General features: G+C 42.5%; 1 protein-coding gene across 1 annotated transcript in view; it reads right to left on the bottom strand.

Annotated features, from left to right (window-relative positions):
* Positions 1–3,717: 3,717 nt before the first annotated feature.
* Positions 3,718–20,292, bottom strand: part of ADIPOR2 (adiponectin receptor 2) — a 62,773-nt gene continuing 46,198 nt past the window's right edge. Inside the window, exons 3-8 of the mRNA XM_049783224.1 lie at positions 18,323–18,442; positions 13,805–13,976; positions 9,439–9,625; positions 8,447–8,634; positions 6,869–7,062; positions 3,718–4,034 (exon numbers count right to left, since the gene is read on the bottom strand). Of these exons, the coding sequence (XP_049639181.1) occupies positions 3,906–4,034; positions 6,869–7,062; positions 8,447–8,634; positions 9,439–9,625; positions 13,805–13,976; positions 18,323–18,442 (990 nt within the window). The 3' untranslated portion in view covers positions 3,718–3,905. The remainder of the gene's footprint in view (positions 4,035–6,868; positions 7,063–8,446; positions 8,635–9,438; positions 9,626–13,804; positions 13,977–18,322; positions 18,443–20,292) is intronic.

The raw sequence follows: 20,292 nt of genomic DNA, 5'->3' as shown, positions 1-20,292 counted from the left end.
GGGATGTTGGGGTCAAACCTAGGTCAGCACCATGCATGCTAAATGCCCCCTACACACTGTGCTCTCAATCCAGCACAACCGGCATATTTTAAGTATGGTAGTTGAAGCCTGGATGCCATGTTTTCAGTGCCATTGGCACTGGATATTTAGCTATCTACCACTCCTTTACACTATCGATGCGCCTGAATCCCCTTAACCCCTCTCCCCGCCTACAGTTTTTTATGTCTTCCCCCATCACTTTCTTTCCTTCTCTGTTCTCTGTACTTCTCTCTGGACTCTGGGGGTAAGGGTGAGCCAGGCGAAGACATTCTTCCTTATACTACATAAATAGGGCTAACAACTCCCCAAAACTTTTAAGATACCGTATTTTCCAGCGTATAAGACGACCCTTCAACCCATGAAAAACTTCCCAAAAGTCTTAAAAGTAAGAAGGGGGAGGGGCCAGAGATAGCATGGAGGTAAGGTGTTTGCCTTGCATGCAGAAGGACGGTGGTTCGAATCCCAGCATCCCATATGCCTCTCCCCACCCCCAGGGGCGATTTCTGAGTGGAGCCAGGAGTAACCCCTGAGCGCTGCCGGGTGTGACCCCCCCCAAAAAAAAAAGTAAGAGGGGGGAGGATCACTTGTCCTTGAAGCTGGAATAAGTTTCAGCATGCCGTATATCAGCATATAAAACGACTCCCAACTCTTAGGAAATAAAACTTTAAGTCAATAAAACTTTAATTGGAATTTTCATTTGGCATCCAAGTCAGACTTTGTCTGAGCCAATTTCCTCACTGATGAGAATAATAGTAATCCGTGAATAGGAGTGCAACTTGCATTATACGAAGTATCAGAGTCTTCTAACAGATTCTTTTGTATAAAATGTTCCCAATGTTAGGTATTATTTCTATAAACTTTGATTTTACAAAAGGAGGAGACCACAGCGATAGTATAGTAGATGGGTAGGATGTTTGCCTTGCATGCGGCAGACTAGGTTCAATCCTTGGCATCCCACATATCACAAGTACCACCAGAAGTGATTCCTGAGTGCAGTCAGGAGTAACCCACGAGCACCATCATATAGGGCCCCCGTCACCCCCCAGAATAAAATTAAAAAATGCAGACCCTAAAAACTAGTTCTCTCTCCATTCTCTAAACCTGGACCCAGTTAATATTAGAAGAGTCTCCTAAGACATGCATTTTTTTGACTAAGGCAGACTGAAAATCTCTAAAGCATCTAAGTTAAGGCTCCAAAATGAGATAAACGAAGTCTGGCAAAGCAAACTGGAGGCAGTGACAAATAAATAGACAACAAAGCTCATGTGCCATTTGGTTCTTTTATTAGAAGTTGAGAATACAGCAAGTAAAGAAACCCCATGGTGAATGAAACCATCACACAGATGCCTTTTTGGAACCCAACCTTCTTAACGCACCCCTAAAATGTGCTTGTGGCTTCAGCAATTTATAAAGGGGAAGTGGGAAATACTGAAAAAGGCCACTATTCAATGGTGAAAGAATGAAGCTGTTGAGGTCCTATGCAGGCTAGGGCCAAAAAATGAAAATCCAAACTACACAGAGCAAGCAAGCCTCGGGTTGCTGAGAGTAAGGCATTCAGGCGCCAACCTGGTGAGAGTTCTCAGCGAGCACTGTAGGACCAAGTGCACATTGAGGCTGTTGGTAGTAGTCGCACATAGACACACAGACAACCACGCACACGTCCACACACACACACACATTCTCACACACACAGACACACACACCCTAAAGAGGGAGAGTTTACTGGATTACAGACACATTGTTGATGTTCATTTTCCCGAATGGTTTGTGCTATTATTGAACCAGATTGAGCTCCTCCTTTGGGGTGTGGGGTGACTGGGCCCAGACACTGCTACTTCTGTTGGTGGTGTGACAGGGTTGTACCTTAGACCCCGGATCACAAAGTGCAAGACCAGAAAGCAAGTCTGGCTTCTGCGATGTGCTGTGGCTTCCGTGAAACTAAGAGCGCTTCCTTGCAGGCGGTAGCTGGCCTCTTGGGTTTCCGAACAGGGAGTAAATACTGCTCTTTATTCTGCCAGGTACTGCACCAGTTCACCCAGAGAGTCTTCGCTGGGTCCACCTAGCACCCCGGGCAGTGACCCTAGCCAGAACTGAAATACTCTTTCCCAAATTTACAGTGGACTCCCTCCCGGGAGGAGAGCAAGGAGAAAAATAACTGAGAAATACTATACTGATTGCCCCACACTCCCATTCACCCACTTGAGGATGCCAGCCCAGGCATAGGGCCTCAAAGTTTGGTTCTAATCCCCACAACCCTAGGATGTAATTTGATGACCTGGAGGCTTGGATGACAGGAAGGAACCTAAGACCCAAGTGCTATTTTGGTGGTTCACCGATGAGGAAGGATCAGAATTCTGAGCCATGTCCCTTCCATTACTGCTCTCCTTAACACCATAGAAGGGACATGAGAGATCTTTCTACGATTCTGATACCTCTTCGAAGATGAAGGATTCTACCACATGCCATAGCAATTACATACTATTTCCTTTTTCAGCTTCCTACACCTCACAGATAGATAAATGGGCTTCCGGGACTGCCAAACTACATGGGAAGCAAGGACCCTCCTTTTCAGGAGTTCTATTGGCGTTCCTGTTCAACCATGTACCACAGGTGGAACCTTTCTTTCCCAATCCAAGGGACGAGCTCTCCAATACGCATCTAAGAGCTCAGGAGGCATTTGGACGGGTTAGAAATGCTTTTGCAACTGGCCGCATGCCAGGGACTATCCTGCCAACAAAATGTCCGTTTTCATCCCTAGGAGAAAGTATAGTCAGAGCAGTGTTTTTTAAGAGGGAAATTTTCAGAGTGTGCCAGAATTCCACAGCAAGATTTGGAAAAATCACTTTCCATCAGCTAAGAATCACCCCAAAATTCACCAGAAGCAATCAGATCAACAGAAAAGAAACAGCCCCACACCTGTGCTAGTGTCCAGTGTACCTCCACTGTCTCCAGCACTCCGCCGCTGGCAGGAATTGTCTTTCCCACTCGAGAAAGTGGGTCTGCTCCTAAGAAGGGTCACCAATCAGCACAGAAGACAAATCCTTCTCTCAACTGCTGCCTCCACTAGAGCCTTCACCTGAAACAGCCTGCTAGAGGCTCACGTGCTGCTCCCACCCGGAAAACATACCTCGTCCCTCTACCTCAGGACCCCACCAGGCCAGCGCTGAGCGGAGCCCCGTGACCACTGGCAGGAGCGGTTCTCTGCCCCACCGGAGTCGGAAGGATGCCAACCTGTAGAAGGCACCTTGGTGCACCAAGGCATTAGACGTTCTGGGGCTATCACCTGGTCTTCCTACAGTCACTTTGTGCAAAATTGAACAGTGTGTGGTACTTGCATGTTTCATTCGATACAAAAAGGCTCCCTCCCTCCCCGAGCCCATTTTAAACATTTTTATAAATTCTCATTTAAACAGTAAATTAGAAATCTTATTTACATTGATTTCTCTGTTCTTTCAAAAGAACATCTAAAATCAGACTCCCACCCCTTAATAGGCTACAAAGGTTCACCTAAATCAGTTGTATTATTGTTTTAAGGAGAGAGAAAGAACCACCGGCCAAAATGTTTCCCATCATCTACCAATAAATACAATACGGATCAGAAGCCAGTTTGCCAAGGGTCTTGTGAGCCCTCGATGGGCCAGAATCGAGCGGTCGGGTTGGGCCATTTCTCTTTTCTTGAATTGACGCACGCCAGCCTTTGAGGTATGATTTATTTTGTTCTTCGCTTCTCAGTCGTGTTTCGTGGACGAGGTGGAGTCCCAAGGGCCTCGAGAGTGTAGGGGCTCCTCTGGCACTGGCCTCAATCCCCAGGAAGGTAAAGCCCGAGGCTTGCGGGCCGGGTTCAGGGTCACGGTCCCTGGCTGGTCTCACAGGGCATCCTCTTCACTGCAGCCTCCGCCGAGCATGAAGCGGAATTCTTGGAGGTTTGAGACGCCGTGGAAGTGAACGAAAGCGCCAGCAACCACAAAGATGTGAAACAGCTGATGGGAGTGAAACTGGAGACAGGAAAGAAAGGAAGAAGGGCAGGGTCAGGGTAGAGAAACCCATACATTATGGAGAGTCTGCTCAAGTTCCTAGGATCGTCTGTGCTGAGCAGAGGGCTACAACAGAGCTCAAATTCAAGGTGGCCACAGATCTTGGAACATCATTAGGCGTATCAAATTCTGCTGAATGGGAGCCAGCTGTCCCCAAAGAAATCAAGGTGCTGCTATTAAGCTCTAGGCATAAAACTGTGTCCAATAAACAGCAGACTGACTGTCTTGTGAACTCAGAGGCAAATTACATACAAAGACCTTGCTGACAGATGACAAGAGTCTCTACAGGATCTGTTCCTGCTAGGCAACAGGGGCTCTGGCAGATAGAGCAGTGTCTTCTACAATGCTTGGGAACATTTTCGTTGTGAATTCAAGCAAACAGAGCAACACTGCCCTAGAGAAAACTCTAAGGGGATTTCCAGGGCTGGACAACAGTGAAACATGTAATTGATTATTCAGTTCTGAGATTCTAGAATTCAATAAATAACAAACTATATCAAAAGATGGGAAATCAGAAACTTTAATGTTCTTCTCAAGTCAAAAGTGGATCAATAACACTCTGGAAAAGAACTGTGTACTAGGAGATAAAGTGATATGCAAGAGAGCCCTGCAGTAACAATACTGCAAACCAGTGCCAAAGAGGAAAACAGGGAAGAGGAAAGGAGGAGGGCAGAGGAGCGAGAGAGAGAAAAACTGTCTGCTAGAGGGAAGTAGGGGAGAAGACAGGGGATATTAGTGGCAGGAAATGTACACTGTAAAGGGATGGATGCTAAACACTGGAGGCTGAAGCTCAATCATGAACAACTCTGTGACTGTATCTCAGTGATTTGATTAAAAATCTTACTTGAAAAAAAGTGGATCCCTTCAAATCCCAGTGTCCCATATGGTCCCCCAAGCCAGGAGCACATAGCCAGGAGTAACCCCTGAGCATCACTGGATGTGGCCTAATAGCCAAAAAAACCGAAAGAACAAACAAAAAATGTAGATCCCTTGGGGCCAGAGTGATAGCACAGCTGTTAGGGAAGTTTGCTTGCACAAGACTAACCCAGGTTTGATCTTTGGCATCCTATATGGTTCCCCAAGCCTGCCAGGAGTAACTTTTGAACACAGAGTCAGGAGCAATCCCTGAGTACTGCTGGGTGTGGCCAAAACCAAAAACGAAGTAAATTTAAGGTAGGTGGACCCCTAGAATCAAAAATACCCATTGTTGAGCTGATGGGTGCATGTGGGGAAGATACTCATTCATTGCTAATAAAAATACTGACTGGTCCAGCCATTTTAGGAAATAACGTGGACACCTAAATAACCTGAGCCACGAGGGGAGAGAGACACTGGGATAAACTAGTGGAAGAAAGACTGGCGCAGAGTATGCCGCTGGAATGTTCTATGCATGAAACCCTACAGTGAAGAGTACTGTAAATGAGTCCCTAAAATAAAAACTTCATAAAACCAAAATGTGGCTCCATAGCATGTAGCTTTATTCCTAATTAAGCCTGTTGTGCTGGATACTAATTCATATCTTAAGATATGCTCAATTCAATGAACACCACTTGTAAAATCACAGTATTCTTTCATGATAGTCTCAAACCAGGGAAGGACAGTAGCAAAGCAGCATTTACCAAGGAAAAGAGTGATCTTAAAAGACTAAGTTAGAAGAAAACATTTTTACATGTCAAAAATATGATGAGGTAATCCATAAAGATAAATTAACTAACTGGAAAATCAAAAGACCGGCCGAAGAGATAGCATGGAGGTAAGGCATTTTGTCTTGCATGCAGAAGGACAATGGTTCGAATCCCGGCATCCCATAGGGTCCCCCAAGCCTGCCAGGAGCGATTTCTGAGCGTAGAGCCAGGAGTAACCAACCCCTCAGCGCTGCCGGGTAGGACCCAAAAACCAAAATCAAAAGATCACCCAAATAGCATGAGCTAACTAATCATTTTTGTTTCTATTTCTTGTTTTTGGGTCACACCAGGTGGTGCTCAAGATTCACTCCTGAAATTACTCAGGGGCCTTTACTTGGTTGCCAGGAATTAAACCTGTCCCACTGCATGCAATGCAAGTGCCCTGTACACTGACTGCGCTGTCTCTAGTCCCAACCTTAGCTTCATCTCACTAAAACCTAAAACTAAACTTAAGCTAAAGTTCAAGAGATTTAGTTTTCCACCTATTGATTTCTCATTTTTCTTTCCCTTTCTCTTATCATAATCTAGTTAACTACAACCCCTTCCAACCAAATACATACATTGCACTTCCCACAAATCACTAACCTTAGCAATCTGGTAAATATCTAGTCCATTACCCTCGTTTCATAAATGAGATCACCATGACAAAGAATGACTAAATGATGGGCCGAAATGGTACATGAAACGGGAATTGAGACTTTCTTTCCTGTTACACTACCGATTCAAATTCCCCTTAAAGGTCATGCATCTTGGCCAAGTTATCGCCATAAACTTTATTTCCCAGTTTATTTCATTCACTGTAAAGGCATTAATAATCACTGCTAACTGTAGTATCAATTGTACTTGAATGAAGGAGCCCACTGACAGTGTTCACTCAGAATGGTGGCAGGCAGTAGGTAAGGGCTCAAGAGACGTTCGTCATTAGCATCTCTGCAGGTAGTCATCGCTGATGTTAAGTCTGAACCTTGCTCACGGTCCAGGAGATAGGTCAGCGGCAGAGCCCTCCTTTTAATACCTGGCCTAAACTAGCTCCCTACGCATCACTGGGTGTCGCTCCCAGAAAATAATGACAACAAGCAGTTTTCCATTGTCTTCCCCAGTAACACTTACCCATATGTCACACTTGCCAGGAAAGAAGCGTTCCGGGATTCGGGCTGCATACAGGGCCGCCCCTGTGATGTACAGGCTAGCCATCAACAGCAACCAGCCGATCTGTCCAATGGTAGCAGCCTTCAGGAATCCCTCCGAGATGACATAGTGCAAGGTCGGAATGATTCCACTCAGGCCCAGGCCCAAAAACACTCCTGGAAATTTTAAGTCATGAATACAGTCAAAACGCAGGACAACGGAGCCAGTACCATAGCACAAAATCAGAAACTCTCTTAACACAACTTTCTAAGTGCAACATTGACTTCCGTTTGAAAAGCATCTAAAACACGCCTGTTTACAGAGTCTCATACTGAGAGAAGCTTGTCTTAACAACTCAGTAGTCCTCAAAAGGTTTAGAACTATTTTGCTAAATTTGTAGGAAGTGACAGTGCTAAGAGTTCTTTGAAAAAGCTTCCTAAATGCTGCTTCTTTCTGGACACAGATTATTTTCTGATACAAAGTGAGTTCTTCTTCTGAATCTAAAGACATTCCTGGATTGGGGGAAGGGAGTGCAAAGGCAAAGAGTAGGCGAAGTTGAGAGCAGAGAGAGAAAGAGAAAGGGAAGCGGTCAGTGACTAGGAAGGGGGCAGAGGGGAGGACAAAAGGGGAAGAGAGACACAATCTCAGTATGATCTATGACGGAGCAAATACAGCTACAGGAATCATTCCACCAGAGTCCTACTTGGTAAGAGCCCTCACTCCTGGAACTGCTTGGGTGACCACGGGCAGTGCCGGGGATTGAACCAGGATCAGAGCCTTACCCGCTAGAGTATCTCTGTCCCATGCACATATATGTTTACTAACATATTGGGCATCTGTAAGTGGAAAATGGCAATGCTCATACGATGAAAGAACCACGCAGGCCTAAAGAAAAGCTTACTTCCTAACTCTACTCCTCAGGGAGGAAATACTTCACAATTCTGTTCTTTTACTTGCTTTTCTCACTACAACAGTGCTTCTCCAAGTCAGTAACAGACCCCGGAGGTAGCACTGGACCTACTGAAGATTTCCACAGGGGCAATAGTAGCCTTGGGGTGCAAACGTAAAATGTGTTCCACTTGTTCATTGCAAGAACAAGTTGGAGCCGGAGCGATAGCACAGCAGTAGGGCATCTGCCTTGTATGCTTTGACCAGGATGGATCCAGGATCGTTTCCTGGCATCCCACGTGGTCCCCTGAGCCTGTCAGGAGCGATTTCTGAGCAGAGCCAGGATTTTAACCTCAAACGCCAGGGGTGTGACACCCCCACCAAATATATATATAAGGGGGGTTTCTTTTTTTTTCCCCCTTTCTTTTTGGTTTTGGTTTTGGAGTCACACCTGGTGGCGCTCAGAGGTTGCTCCTGGCTCTGTGCTCAGAAATCACTCCTGGCAGGCATGGGGGCCATATGCGATGCTGGGATTTGAACCACCTTTGGTCCTGGGTCGGCTGCTTGCAAGGCAAATGCCCTACTGTTGTGCTATCTTTCCGGCCCAAAAAAAGGGATTTTTAGTAAATAAATAAATGAGTGGGCCAATGTAAACGCTCCACATGCTCTTACCTGCTCTTACTCCGCGATACTGAGGGGTGGCAAACATGTCCCACTGGGAGACAATAATGGCTGCAATGCCCAGCACGCAAATGACAATCAAGTAGATGAAGCAGGGTTGTGGATTACAGTAGAAAGAATAATAAAGCCAAGGAACAAAACTCCCCATAATCAGAAGAGCAATGCCGGAGTAATCCAGTCTAGGAGAGGAGGGGAAGAAACCCATTAATTAAAAAAAAAAAAAAAAAAGAGTATCACCCATCACAGGTTTCGATCAATTCTCCAACTTTATGTATGTTATGTGCTCAAATTAATAGCTAAGACGCAAGTAGTACACTTTCTTTAAGTTCTAAAATATTCAAGAACTCTGTCAACTCTGATTTGCCCTGCTCCCACAACTACTAAAACATTGGTCTAAAGGGTTTGGTGGAAATTAGATAATAAGAAATATAAATCAGGGGCCGGAGAGTTAGCATGGAGGTAAGGCATTTGCCTTGCATCCAGAAGGACGTTGGTTCGAATCACGGCATCCAATATGGTCCCCCGTGCCTGCCAGGGGCGATTTCTGAACATAGAGCCAGGAGTAACCCTTGAGCACAGCTGGGTGTGACCCAAAAATAAAAAAATAAAATAAAAAGAAATATAAATCAAATGGATTAAATTGAGGAACTATTTAAAGCAATATGACCATTGCCACCGATTCCAGATTACATCCTGACACACACACAAATTCTAGACTTACTCCAGAACCTAGCTTCTTAGTGGGTTGTGGCCCTATATGGGATTCTAAATATATGACTGAATGTGCAGTCAAGAAAAATCTTTGAAGTTAGTTTTTTAAATGATTAATCTTTTATGAGCAGTCAATGTTTGATGTGTTTACCAATTTGATACGCCTAGATCTCAAAGGTCACGTACAAATCTCTCTAGTCAAATGGGAGTGCAGCGAACCAAAGGGTGAGCAGCGGCGCTTTAGAAAACCAGCATATGCTATCGATACTTACTTCGAGAAGAGCCGGGAAACCCCTTCTGAGTGGCAGTAGACTGTATGGAAAAGCCATGAGAAAGAAAGGCATAGAATGGCTCCCAAGAAGAACAATCCAATGACCACCTTCTCTTGCAGAGGAGCTACGAAGGAGATGTTTGGGCGAAACATATAAAAGATCCCCAGGCACAGGAAGAATACACAACCTAGGAAAGGGGACAGGAATAAGGAAAAGATCACCCTTTTGAAGAGAAAACTTTCTCCACTGTTTCCTCCACTAAACAAGTTTACAAGCTTCGTGCATGTTGTAGCTTTTATCGGTATTTCATTAGCAAAGAATATTCCACTGTATTGATAAATTCCATTAATGTATCCATTCATCAGATTTCTGGGTTGGCAAGGAGTAAATATTTGGGGGGGGGGGTAAATCTTTAATTTATGTCTAGTGAGTGAATGAACATCAGCTATCAGAGTTATTTCCACTTTATTTTTGGGGTTTTTATTTTTTTGGATTTTTTGGGGGTCACATCACTGTCCTTGTGCATGTAAGGCAAACACCTTACTGCGATACTATCTCTCCAGCCCCTTGTTTACAGTTTAAAGCTAAAGAGCCGCACGTGTGTTTTCATATGACTGTTCTCCATCTCCACAATTAAAGAGTAGAATTTTAAAAAAAAAATTTTTTTAAGAATTATCTTTTTTTTTCTGGGGAATGGCATTATTTTACATTCCTACTAGCAATGTATTAGCCCGATTTTCTAAATCCTTCTCAAGGATTGTTATTTTCGGGGCCAGAGTGATAGCACAGTGGTAGGGCATTTGCCTTGCATGTGGCCGACCTGGGATAGACCCTGGTTTGATTCCTGGCATCCCATATGGTCCCCGAGCCTGCCAGGAACAATTTCTGAGCACAGAGCCAGGAGTAACCCCTGAGCATCTTTGGGTGTGAACCAAAAATCAAAAACACACACACACACACACACACAAAAAAAAAAAAAAATCCAATAAAACAACAACAACAAAAGAATTGTTATTTTCTTCTTAATGCAACATTCTTGGCATATTTCCTCAAATTATCTGATTTGCATTCTGAAAAATAACTAAAAATTTTAAAGCATCTTTACATATATTTATTGGCTATAAATAAACCTTCTCTGAATTTCAATCTCCCCACCCTCCATTAATACCAACACTGGCTATCCTGGGGTTTTCTGTTTGTTCTCTCTCAGGTCACACCCGGCAGGTCTCAGGACTTTCTTCTGGCTGTATTCAGGGATCACCCTGGTAGTGCTCAGGGGACCACACGGGATGCCCAAGACTGAACTCAATTCGGCTACGTGCAAGTACCTTACCCACTGTACTATCTCAATAGCCTCGCTAGTTTGATATGAGTGCCAGTCTCCCTGATGTGATACTCACTGCTCTGACTTGCATTTCCCTGATAAGTCAGTGGTACAGAGCAATCTTTTTCATATACCCATTGGTCACCTCTCCTCCATCATTTCTGATGAGGTTGATTCTCCCAAAGTGTTTTGATATTGCTTCTGTTTTCAGTTTGGAGGGCACACCCAGCTATGCTCGGGGCTTACTCCTGACTCTGCTCGGAGATCATCATGCATGGCAAACTCAGGGACCAATTAGGGTGCCAGGAATACCACGTCAGCTAAATTTAAGGAAAGTGCTCTACCCGCTGCACCATCAATCCAGCCTCACTTTCCCATATGTTTTACAAGCGCTTTTTATGTTTGTTATTCATCCTTTGTCAGATGAGTTGTGGGCAGTGTCTTTTTTATTCCAATCATTTCTTTTGCGGCACAGAAGCCTCTTAATCCGTCCCGTCTGTATATCTTTGCATCTGTTTGTTTCACCCATGGCACTGAATCATTGAAGATAATTCTAGACTAATGTCATGAAGAGTACTATGTTTTTCCCAATAGAACTTATGGGTTCGGGTCTGATATCAATGAGATCTTTGATTCACTTGGAACTGATTTCTGTGCATCGTCTAAATTAGGGGACTGAGTTTATTTTTTCCCACATGCCAATTGAGCAAAAGAACCCCCATTCTGTTGGTGGGAATGCTGCTTCGATCTCTTTTCATTCTGAAAAACAGTATGAAACTTCTCAAAGAACTAGGAGTTCATCTTCTATGTGACCCAGCAAGCCCACTTCTGTGCATCTACTCCAGAACCCAACTCAGGAGACATCTACACACCAATGTTCACTGCTGCACTATTCAGCAAAGTCAATATCTAGGGGCCGGTGAGGTGGCGCTAGAGGTAAGGTGTCTGCCTTGCAAGTGCTAGTCAAGGAAGGATCCCCCGGCGTCCCATATGGTCCCCCCAAGGCAGGGGCGATTTCTGAGCACTTAGCCAGGAGTAACCCCTGAGCATCAAACAGGTGTGCCCCCCCACCAAAAAAGTCAATATCTAAAAGCAAGCCAGTATCTAAGAACAAATGATTGGGTAAAAGAGCTATAAGACATATGCATTACTATATGTAATATGTGTATTTTGTATATATTTATATAGCTGAGTAGTAATTGTATATATGTAAAAAAATATACCCATAAATTCTAAAATACTCAACTGTAAGAAAGCCAACAATATACAATGTGCCACAACATGGAACCAGAGGTCATCGTGCACACTGGAATCATCCAGAAGGAGCGGGATAGACACACGATGGTCTCTCTCAACATGAGATAAAGCAGCATAGTAGGGATCAACAGCATAGTAGGCCGAAAGCAACAGAAACTCAGAAGTGCTCTACATAGCCAAGCTTTTTAGGTGAAAGTTTTAACTACGTGGGGCAGAATGGAGGGGGGATTGGAATGTTGTATACATGAAAACCTATCACTGACAGTATTATCAATCATGGTGACTAAAAGTGTTTTGTTTTGTTTTTTTAATTTTAAGTTAAAGAAATGTTTCTCTAGAAGTGTCAATTCAAATGCTTTATTTTTAAAAACTGTATTGTCTTCGAGGCTGAAGAGACAGTAGGGCAGGTAGAGCCACCAGGGTTGAATTGCTGGCATCCCCAACCTGGAGGAGCCTGCCAAAAGTAATTCCTGTGTAAAGAATCAGGAGTTGTCCTTGAATATCACTGGATGTGATTTCCCCCACCAAAAAATTGTAGTATGTTTTTACAATGGCTTTAATTAGTTTTTTGTTTTTTTTTTTTACCAATCTCTTAATAGATACTAGACCAGTGCTTCTCAATTATTTTGTCATGCCCCCCTAGGAAGAAGAAACCATTGTGCACACCCCCCGCGCGACTGTGAATAGTATCTTTACTAAAAAAAACTTTAACCTGCAAAACAAAAATATGTAAAATAATTTGAGCTGATTTTTTAAACAGAGGTGAAGCCTGGATTAATGGCTACAATGAGCATGTTCTGCAATGCATAGCTTTTCGAAACGGGGTTTGAAGCAGGACGCAGCAACTCTCAGCTCCAGAGACATACAGAGACATAAACACGGGGCTTAGCTTATTATGACAGTGTTTGCCAAGGTCAAACGTGCCCCCCTTTATGGAGCCTCATGCCCCTGCCGGGTGGCGCGCCCCACTATTTGAGAAACACTGCACTAGACTAACAAAGATTTTTCTCCCCGACATTTGGGCTATTTTATTTTTAATTTTCTTGATATCTTCTTTGACTTAAAAAAGTTTTAAATGTTGATCAAGTATAATTTATTTTTGTTTTTTTAACTTGTTATTTGTAGGTGTCAATTCTAAAACACCATATAGATCAAGGTCACAAAAATTTACATCTCCGTAGGGGCAGGAGAGACAGCACAGCGGTAGGGCATTGCCTTTGCACACGGCCAACCCAGGACGACCTGAGTTCTATTCCCAGCATTCCATATGGTCCATCAAGTCTTCGAGGAGCAATTTCTGAGCCCAGAGCCAGGAGTAACCTGTGTTGAAAACTCCTCCATGTTCTTTACCTTTTACTTCAAACCAAGCTAAAATTCATTGTGAATATCCAATTATCTTTATTTTGAAGAATGTGCTTTTTACTATGCTAAGTAATTTCCTTCCTTTTAGTAATCAAAATATTACACATTTTTATAGCACCTTTTCCTTGACCTGCTCTGAGCATACTGGAAATCTTGTAGAAGTAAATAACTTAGCTATAATAAAATTACTATGAAAAGTAGGGGGGAAAAAAAGTAGTATAACCACAAAGTAAACAAGAGGAAAAACTGGCAAATTTTCACACTCTTTTTATTAGTTTTGCTAAAGACTGAACCCAGGTCTCCATCTATGTGAAGCATGACTCTGCTACACTCTCTGACTTTCACATAATTTCCTTAGGTTCTATCATTAATACTTGATACATAGAATAAAAATGAATTTATTATACCATTGATACTACATACCTAAGAGATGTGTCCAGATGTTTCCTGTTTCAGTGTGTATTCTGAAAATGCTCTTAAAACAGGCCCGGAAAGAAGGCATAGGGGGCCGGTGTCCATGTAAAAGGAAGTCGTTATCCTTGAGCCAGTCCGGTAGTACATCATGCGGGATTACTCGCCACCGACCTTCCCAGACCTAGAAGAAGAAGACTGCATTAACTATCTCTGCGGCTGTGTGTGCCAAGTTAGCAATGGTTTTTCCAGCAACTCTACCATACTGCCTCAAAACCTAGGAAAAAAGCAATGTCCTATTTCAGTCTTTTTGAAAAATAAAAAAATTGATCGAGTTCTTGAGTGAAGAACAACTCTTAGGAAAAAGTAATGACTTTACAAACCAAGAGTGGTCCCAGACTTTACAAACCAAGAGTGGTCCCAGACTCTGTCTCAGAATGGTTTCAAAAAATAAGGTGGAAGGTCCAAAGTCCCAGAGGACAGATCCCTTCCTTTCATTTGTAATAAACTGAACATCTAAAATATCCTGCATGTTAAATCTAGCCTTTTTGTGTGTGTGTGGTTTTTGGGTCACACCCAGCAGTGCTCAGGGGTTACTCCTGGCTCCATGCTCAGAAATTGCTCCTGGCAGGCATGGGGAACCATATGGGATGCCAGGATTCGAACAGATGACCTTCTGCATAAAAGGCAAACACCTTACATCCATGCTATCTCTCCAGCCCCAAATCTAGCCATTTTGATATCAAATCTACTGGTAGAAAAAAATAAAGACTCAGACTTTTTATGCTTTTTGCTGTAATTTCTCCCTCCCCTTACTCTCTTCTTTTCCTAACACAGCAGTTCAAAAAGGGTCTTAATGGGGAAGGGAATAGTTCCTTATGAGTTTTAAAAAAAGATAGCTGTCATTAAATAACATTAACAGTACTTTATTACTTCGTAAGAAAGCTGTGAAGATCAAAAAGCACCTCATAAACACAAACAGCCACCACAAACATGGTTTGTAAGCCTGACATCCTCACAGCCATCACCTGCGAGGGATAGTAGCTGCCCCCCTCCCCAGGCTACAAACACGGGAGAGAATTTCAACCTTTGCTGGACTACTAGTCCCTTAGCATCCTTCCTCTCTCTCTACCTCACCGCCCTTCCCCTAGCAAACTCTCAAGGAAAAGGACTTGGCAGGCTAATGTTCATCCTCAAAATGTTTATTGACCTCTTTCAGCACCTCTAGTCATCTCGCACTGTATTGGGGCTGGAGAAATAGTACAGGGGCCAAGGTGCTGACACTGCACAGGCCAATCCCAGGTGGGTCCTCCGTATGACATAAGGTCCCCAGAGTCCTGCCAGGAATAAGGCCTTAGCACCAAAAGATATGGCCCAAAATGGGGGTGAGGGGAGGAGACATGACACACACCAAACTCACACTACAAAAAAACGAATTAATCCTTTGACCAACTCTTCCTGCTAAAAAGACAGAAGGGAAAATACAGGTGTGTGATCTACCTGCAAGCTTCATTCAGCCTTTAGACAACAGCCCTGTGACAAACACAATGGCTAGGCCACGCTAACTGGGCTCCCTTTTCTGTGCAGAATGACTACTACTTACTGCCAACTACTGGAGCCCCTTGCTCGCACTCCTCTTTTCCAGTTCTGTTCTCCTCAATACTTTGGACATTTCTAAGAGAGCTGATCCTCTGTGCAATGTCAAAGGAAACGGGAATGAACAATTTAAAAACAGAAGCAGTGGAGAGAACAATACTGGGTTCTTTATTTAAAGGCAGACCACTTCCCCACAACTGTTTCTAAACAAACATTCTAGAGTTCTTAAACACTGAGCCCAAAAGCTCTTCTCTCATAACTATGTTGCATGGAGCTTGGGATGAGTCCTTGTTTTGCTTACGTGAGGATGTGGCCATCCCCAACAGCAAACACATTTCACAATGTGCATCACAGTTAACAAACGCTGTGGAGCCAAGCCAAATGTCAACACAAACACTTAGATCTTTTACTCATTGGGATAAAAAGAAGTCATTTAGACAAAGACAATTAATTATAGGACTGATAAGAAAACAGCCTAAATCAAGCATTGTAGTCATGGCCCAATGTGTTGATATTAGCCTCTGTGATAGGTAGAACATGGTCTATCTCCCATTTCCTGAGAATAAAGGCTGGTAAGGCACTAGCCTGGCACCAGCATAAGGTCCCTTGAGTCCTACCTAAGTGACCCCTGGGTACAGAGCCAGGATTAAGCCCTAAGCACTACCAGGTGTGGCCCCAAAACCAAACTTAAATAACAACTGAAGAGAGACATAGATCAAACCTGGATGGACATTCTACACAAACTTGTTTTTACCCCTTATTCCTGTTACAAGCATTTTTCCAACATACAAAGTCCTCCAGTAAATACAACACACTTTGTAATTATTTTTCTTAGCACCCCCAGCTATGCTCAGGACCTACTACCCCTAGCTCTTACTCAGGGAACACTCCTGGGGAACCAAAGAGGGTAAAGGGGGTATCAGGGCTGGCAAGTGCCTTATCCCTTGGACCATCTCTCTGGCCCAACACACTTAATTTTTAAACTGTCTCTATTTACTGGCTTCAAAATGCAAGAAACAAAATCCTGTGGCTCTAGACAAGGCTAGTTTTCAAGCGCAGCCTTTCTGTCTCTGCTGGGTGGAACATCCTGAAAAACACCCTGTAACAGAACACCTTTTCATTCTTCTTACAGACAAATTGCTAAGAGAAGATAAAGAAATGATGATAATTTTTGAGCCCCACTTAGACTGTAGCAAACAAATGCCCTGTTTATTCTCCCATTAGCTGTTGAATTGGAAGTTTACTTTATTTACCTGAGTTTCATCAAGAAGAACAAAAAAAGCTGTCAAGTCAGCTACAGAACTCACTGAATTATAAATACTAAAAAAGCCTCAAGGCCCAAACACTAAATATTCAATTTAGAGTTTTTACAAGAAACTTTCTTTTAGAAATACAATCCCTATGTCTTGGTAATCCTTTTGTGCTACTTCTGCTAGGGATAATTAGAATACTTCTATGGTTTCCCTTTTTTTGTTTTATTTTTTCCTTTAATTTTCAATACTAATTAAAGGTTCTTGAGCTCTAAGTAGACCCATTTATGCCTCTCATCCTCCATCTAGCCCCTTTAATTTGGATGGGATGTTTATGCTGAGATTAAAATTTCTTCTCATGGGTTGCCAGAGTACTGGTGTTTTATAAAACTAGTAGGTTGTTTGCCTTGAACAGAACTGACCCAGGTTCAATCCCCAGCATCCCATATTGTCCCAGAGTCGACCAGGAGTAATTTCCGAGCACAGAGCCAGGAGTAATCCCTGAACACAACCAAGTGTAGCCCCCAACCTCCCCCCCCCAAAAAAAAAAAATGCTTTCTTCTTGTCTTTTGGTCCAAAAGCAACTGACTTCAAATATGTCTACATCTCATGATTAGACAAAATGTAAATTATGTTTTCAGAATCTAATGTATAAAGTTAGTTTTATAAAATACACAAGGTTGTCTCACAATGTTTTTTAAATAACCAAGCATTCTCCAAAAGTACCTAATAAATGAATTTATATGAACATATATACACAGGCTAACTAACAATAATTTTCAGAACCTGCCAAGGCTCCCTTTAATCACATTAATCAAGTGGCTATTTACTAATATATTTACTCTATTTGCTAGCGTTCCTATTTTCTCTAAGCGGAGCTACTCCAATTCTATTGGCCATATTGAAAGGGGAAATAAAACTTAACAGGTTCTAATGAATCAGATAATAATAGATAGAAAGAAAAAAATCTAAGACAAAATATACTAATATATAATCTAGACCAAATTTCAGCTAAAATGAAATTTTATGTGATAAAAGTAGGGAGATTTCTACCTAAAGAAGGTTCAGAAGGACAGTTGAAAGGCTGAGTGAAGGCTTTGTCGAGGTAGAAGACCTGGGTTCATCACCAGCACCAAAGAGAAGTAGAACCTGGCCTTAAAAAAAAAAGCAATCCTCGCCTCGACCCACCCAAAAAAGAGCAGCGATCTTACCCACGGAACCCTGCAAGTGATTTGGAAATGGCATTTAGCATCAACGCCCAATTGCTTCATTTGATCTTGTCTAGATGACTGGGAAGATACATCCAGTTCATTAACCCATATAAATAAAGACTTGTTTCCCAGTTGGATATTCTACTTCTACCAATATGTTATTGTAGCTGCTGCAGGTACAAGGACGTACTGTGCCTCAAACGCTTTAAAGCAGTGATGTGCTGGCGTTGCAGCTTAGTGACTGAACGCTTGTCTTGCATGCGAGGCCTTAATTCTGTTCAAGCCCCAATCCCACCCGGCCCTCAAGAATTATTAGAATAACAAAATAACAATAAAACTCCATAGTTTTTGCCACAGCTCATCCCCAAGCAAACCAAAGACTACAATTCTCCCACTCTGTATAAAAATTTTTTGTTTAGAAAAGACTAAAAGTATGGAAATGAAATGTGAGCATAAATAAAAAGCTGTCTTACCTTACACACAAACTCTTCCATTCTTTCCATGGCATGATGGGCTTGGAGGAGAGGGGACATGCCCATGAACCCCTCATCTTCCTGTGAAGCCTCCTCATTGCTCGCATGATCCTCAGAGCTCTGCAAGGCAACAAAAGGTAGTCAGGGACAAACAGGAACCCAAAGAGACAATCGACACTTCCTTGCAAAATGCATTTCGATTCTCTTAAAAGTCAAAAGAAGACCTCAGACATGTTACACTAGCAAAAGTAAATGAGAATTATGTGTGTTATGGAAAACAAAAGTCACTCAAGTCTGTCAAATGAAGTATACCTATTACATATGAATAAGCCAAAATTTCCTGGAGCAGCTTCTAGCTTTGCATGGTTTTTGCTTTAAAGAAAAAATTAGCAAATGGACAGATATGGAACGATTCATATCAGCTATGTTGTATATTTAAAAAAACACAGCTGAGAAGTGATTATATAGATGGTAGGGTGCTTGCCCTGCACCCTGCCTTGCACTTAGCCTTGTAATATATACAACAGTATATATACCTCCTAGTCCCCTGGTAAGGCACTAGCCTGGGATCAGTCCCTGGCACCAGCATATGGTCCCCAAGCACTGGCAGGAGAGATCCCAGAGAACAGAGCTAGGAGTAAGCCTTGGGCATGCCATATGTGCTTGTATTCTCCCTTCTCCCCCACCAAAAAAAAAAAAAAAAAACCATATTAGAGCCAGTGTAAAGCACAACACTAACAGGGCATTTGTCTTGCAAGATGTCAACCCAGGTTCGATCCCCAGCTTCCCATATGGTCCCCTGAGCCTGCTAGGAGTGATTTCTGAGTTCAGAGCCAGAAGTAACCTAAATGACACTGGGTATGGCCCAAAAACTAAAAACAAAAACATCAACAACAAAAAAGCCACAGTAAAGAAATAACAAATGACCAAAGGTTGTATCAGAATTCAAAAACTGATCTATAGAGCTTATTACAATGGTGAGGGTGAAAGGAAGGGTGGTGATGAAGTCACTCTTGTGAAGGGTATTGTGTTAGAATGCAGTATGCATGAAACCCTATATAGAGCTAATAGTATTGTAAATCGTAGTGTCTGATATAGTAAAAATTCACTCATGACCAGGCATTACTATTACATATATATATATATATATATATATATATATGTACTAAATTGAAAAATCAAAGAGGAAAAATTTTCAAGAATCCCCCAGTACATATTAAAAAAAAAAAAAAAAGTACTTGCAGCACAAGGTGGCCAGTGTTCCAGGGGCAGAAAAGAGAGAAATTAGTATTACTAACTTTTTATGGTATGCCAAGCACAAAGAAATGGGTTTTATACGTCATTTAAATTCAGCCATTCTATTAGATCAGTATTTTTAACTCAATCTAATATAGAATAGCAAAGAGGTTAGATAAGTTACCCAAGGTTATAGCTAGTGAGTAGAAAAGTAAGACTATCTAGGAAATAAGAAAAGATTATAAAGTTTCTTCTTCTAGATCAAACTGTATACTGGTTTAGAATAATTCTGTCATAAGGGCAAAGAAGACAGAGAGGTGGCATACTGTTTTATACAATAATTGGTAGAACTGTGGGGCCAGCGAGGTGGCGCTAGAGGTAAGGTGTCTGCCTTGCAAGCGCTAGCCAAGGAAGGACCGTGATTCTATCCCCCGGCGTCCCATATGGTCCCCCAAGCCTGGAGCAATTTCTGAGCGCTTAGCCAGGAGTAACCCCTGAGCATCAAATGGCTGTGGCCTGAAAAAGCAAAAAAAAAAAAAAAAAATTGGTAGAATTGTATGTTTTAGATAGTATTTTTTATTTTTTTGGTATCTTACATAAACAAGATCTTATTTTTGCGCTCGCATGCGCGTCTGTGAGAGCGTACACACGAATGTAATGTGCACCGTACACATCAGTGCTTGAGCTACTCCCAGCTTTCTACTCAGGAATGACTTCTGGAAGGGCTCAGAGGA

Source organism: Suncus etruscus, chromosome 11, assembly GCF_024139225.1.
Source record: "Suncus etruscus isolate mSunEtr1 chromosome 11, mSunEtr1.pri.cur, whole genome shotgun sequence".
Lineage (NCBI taxonomy): Eukaryota > Metazoa > Chordata > Mammalia > Eulipotyphla > Soricidae > Suncus > Suncus etruscus.
Note: the sequence above shows the minus strand (reverse complement) of the source record. Positions and strands in the feature narration are given on the sequence as shown.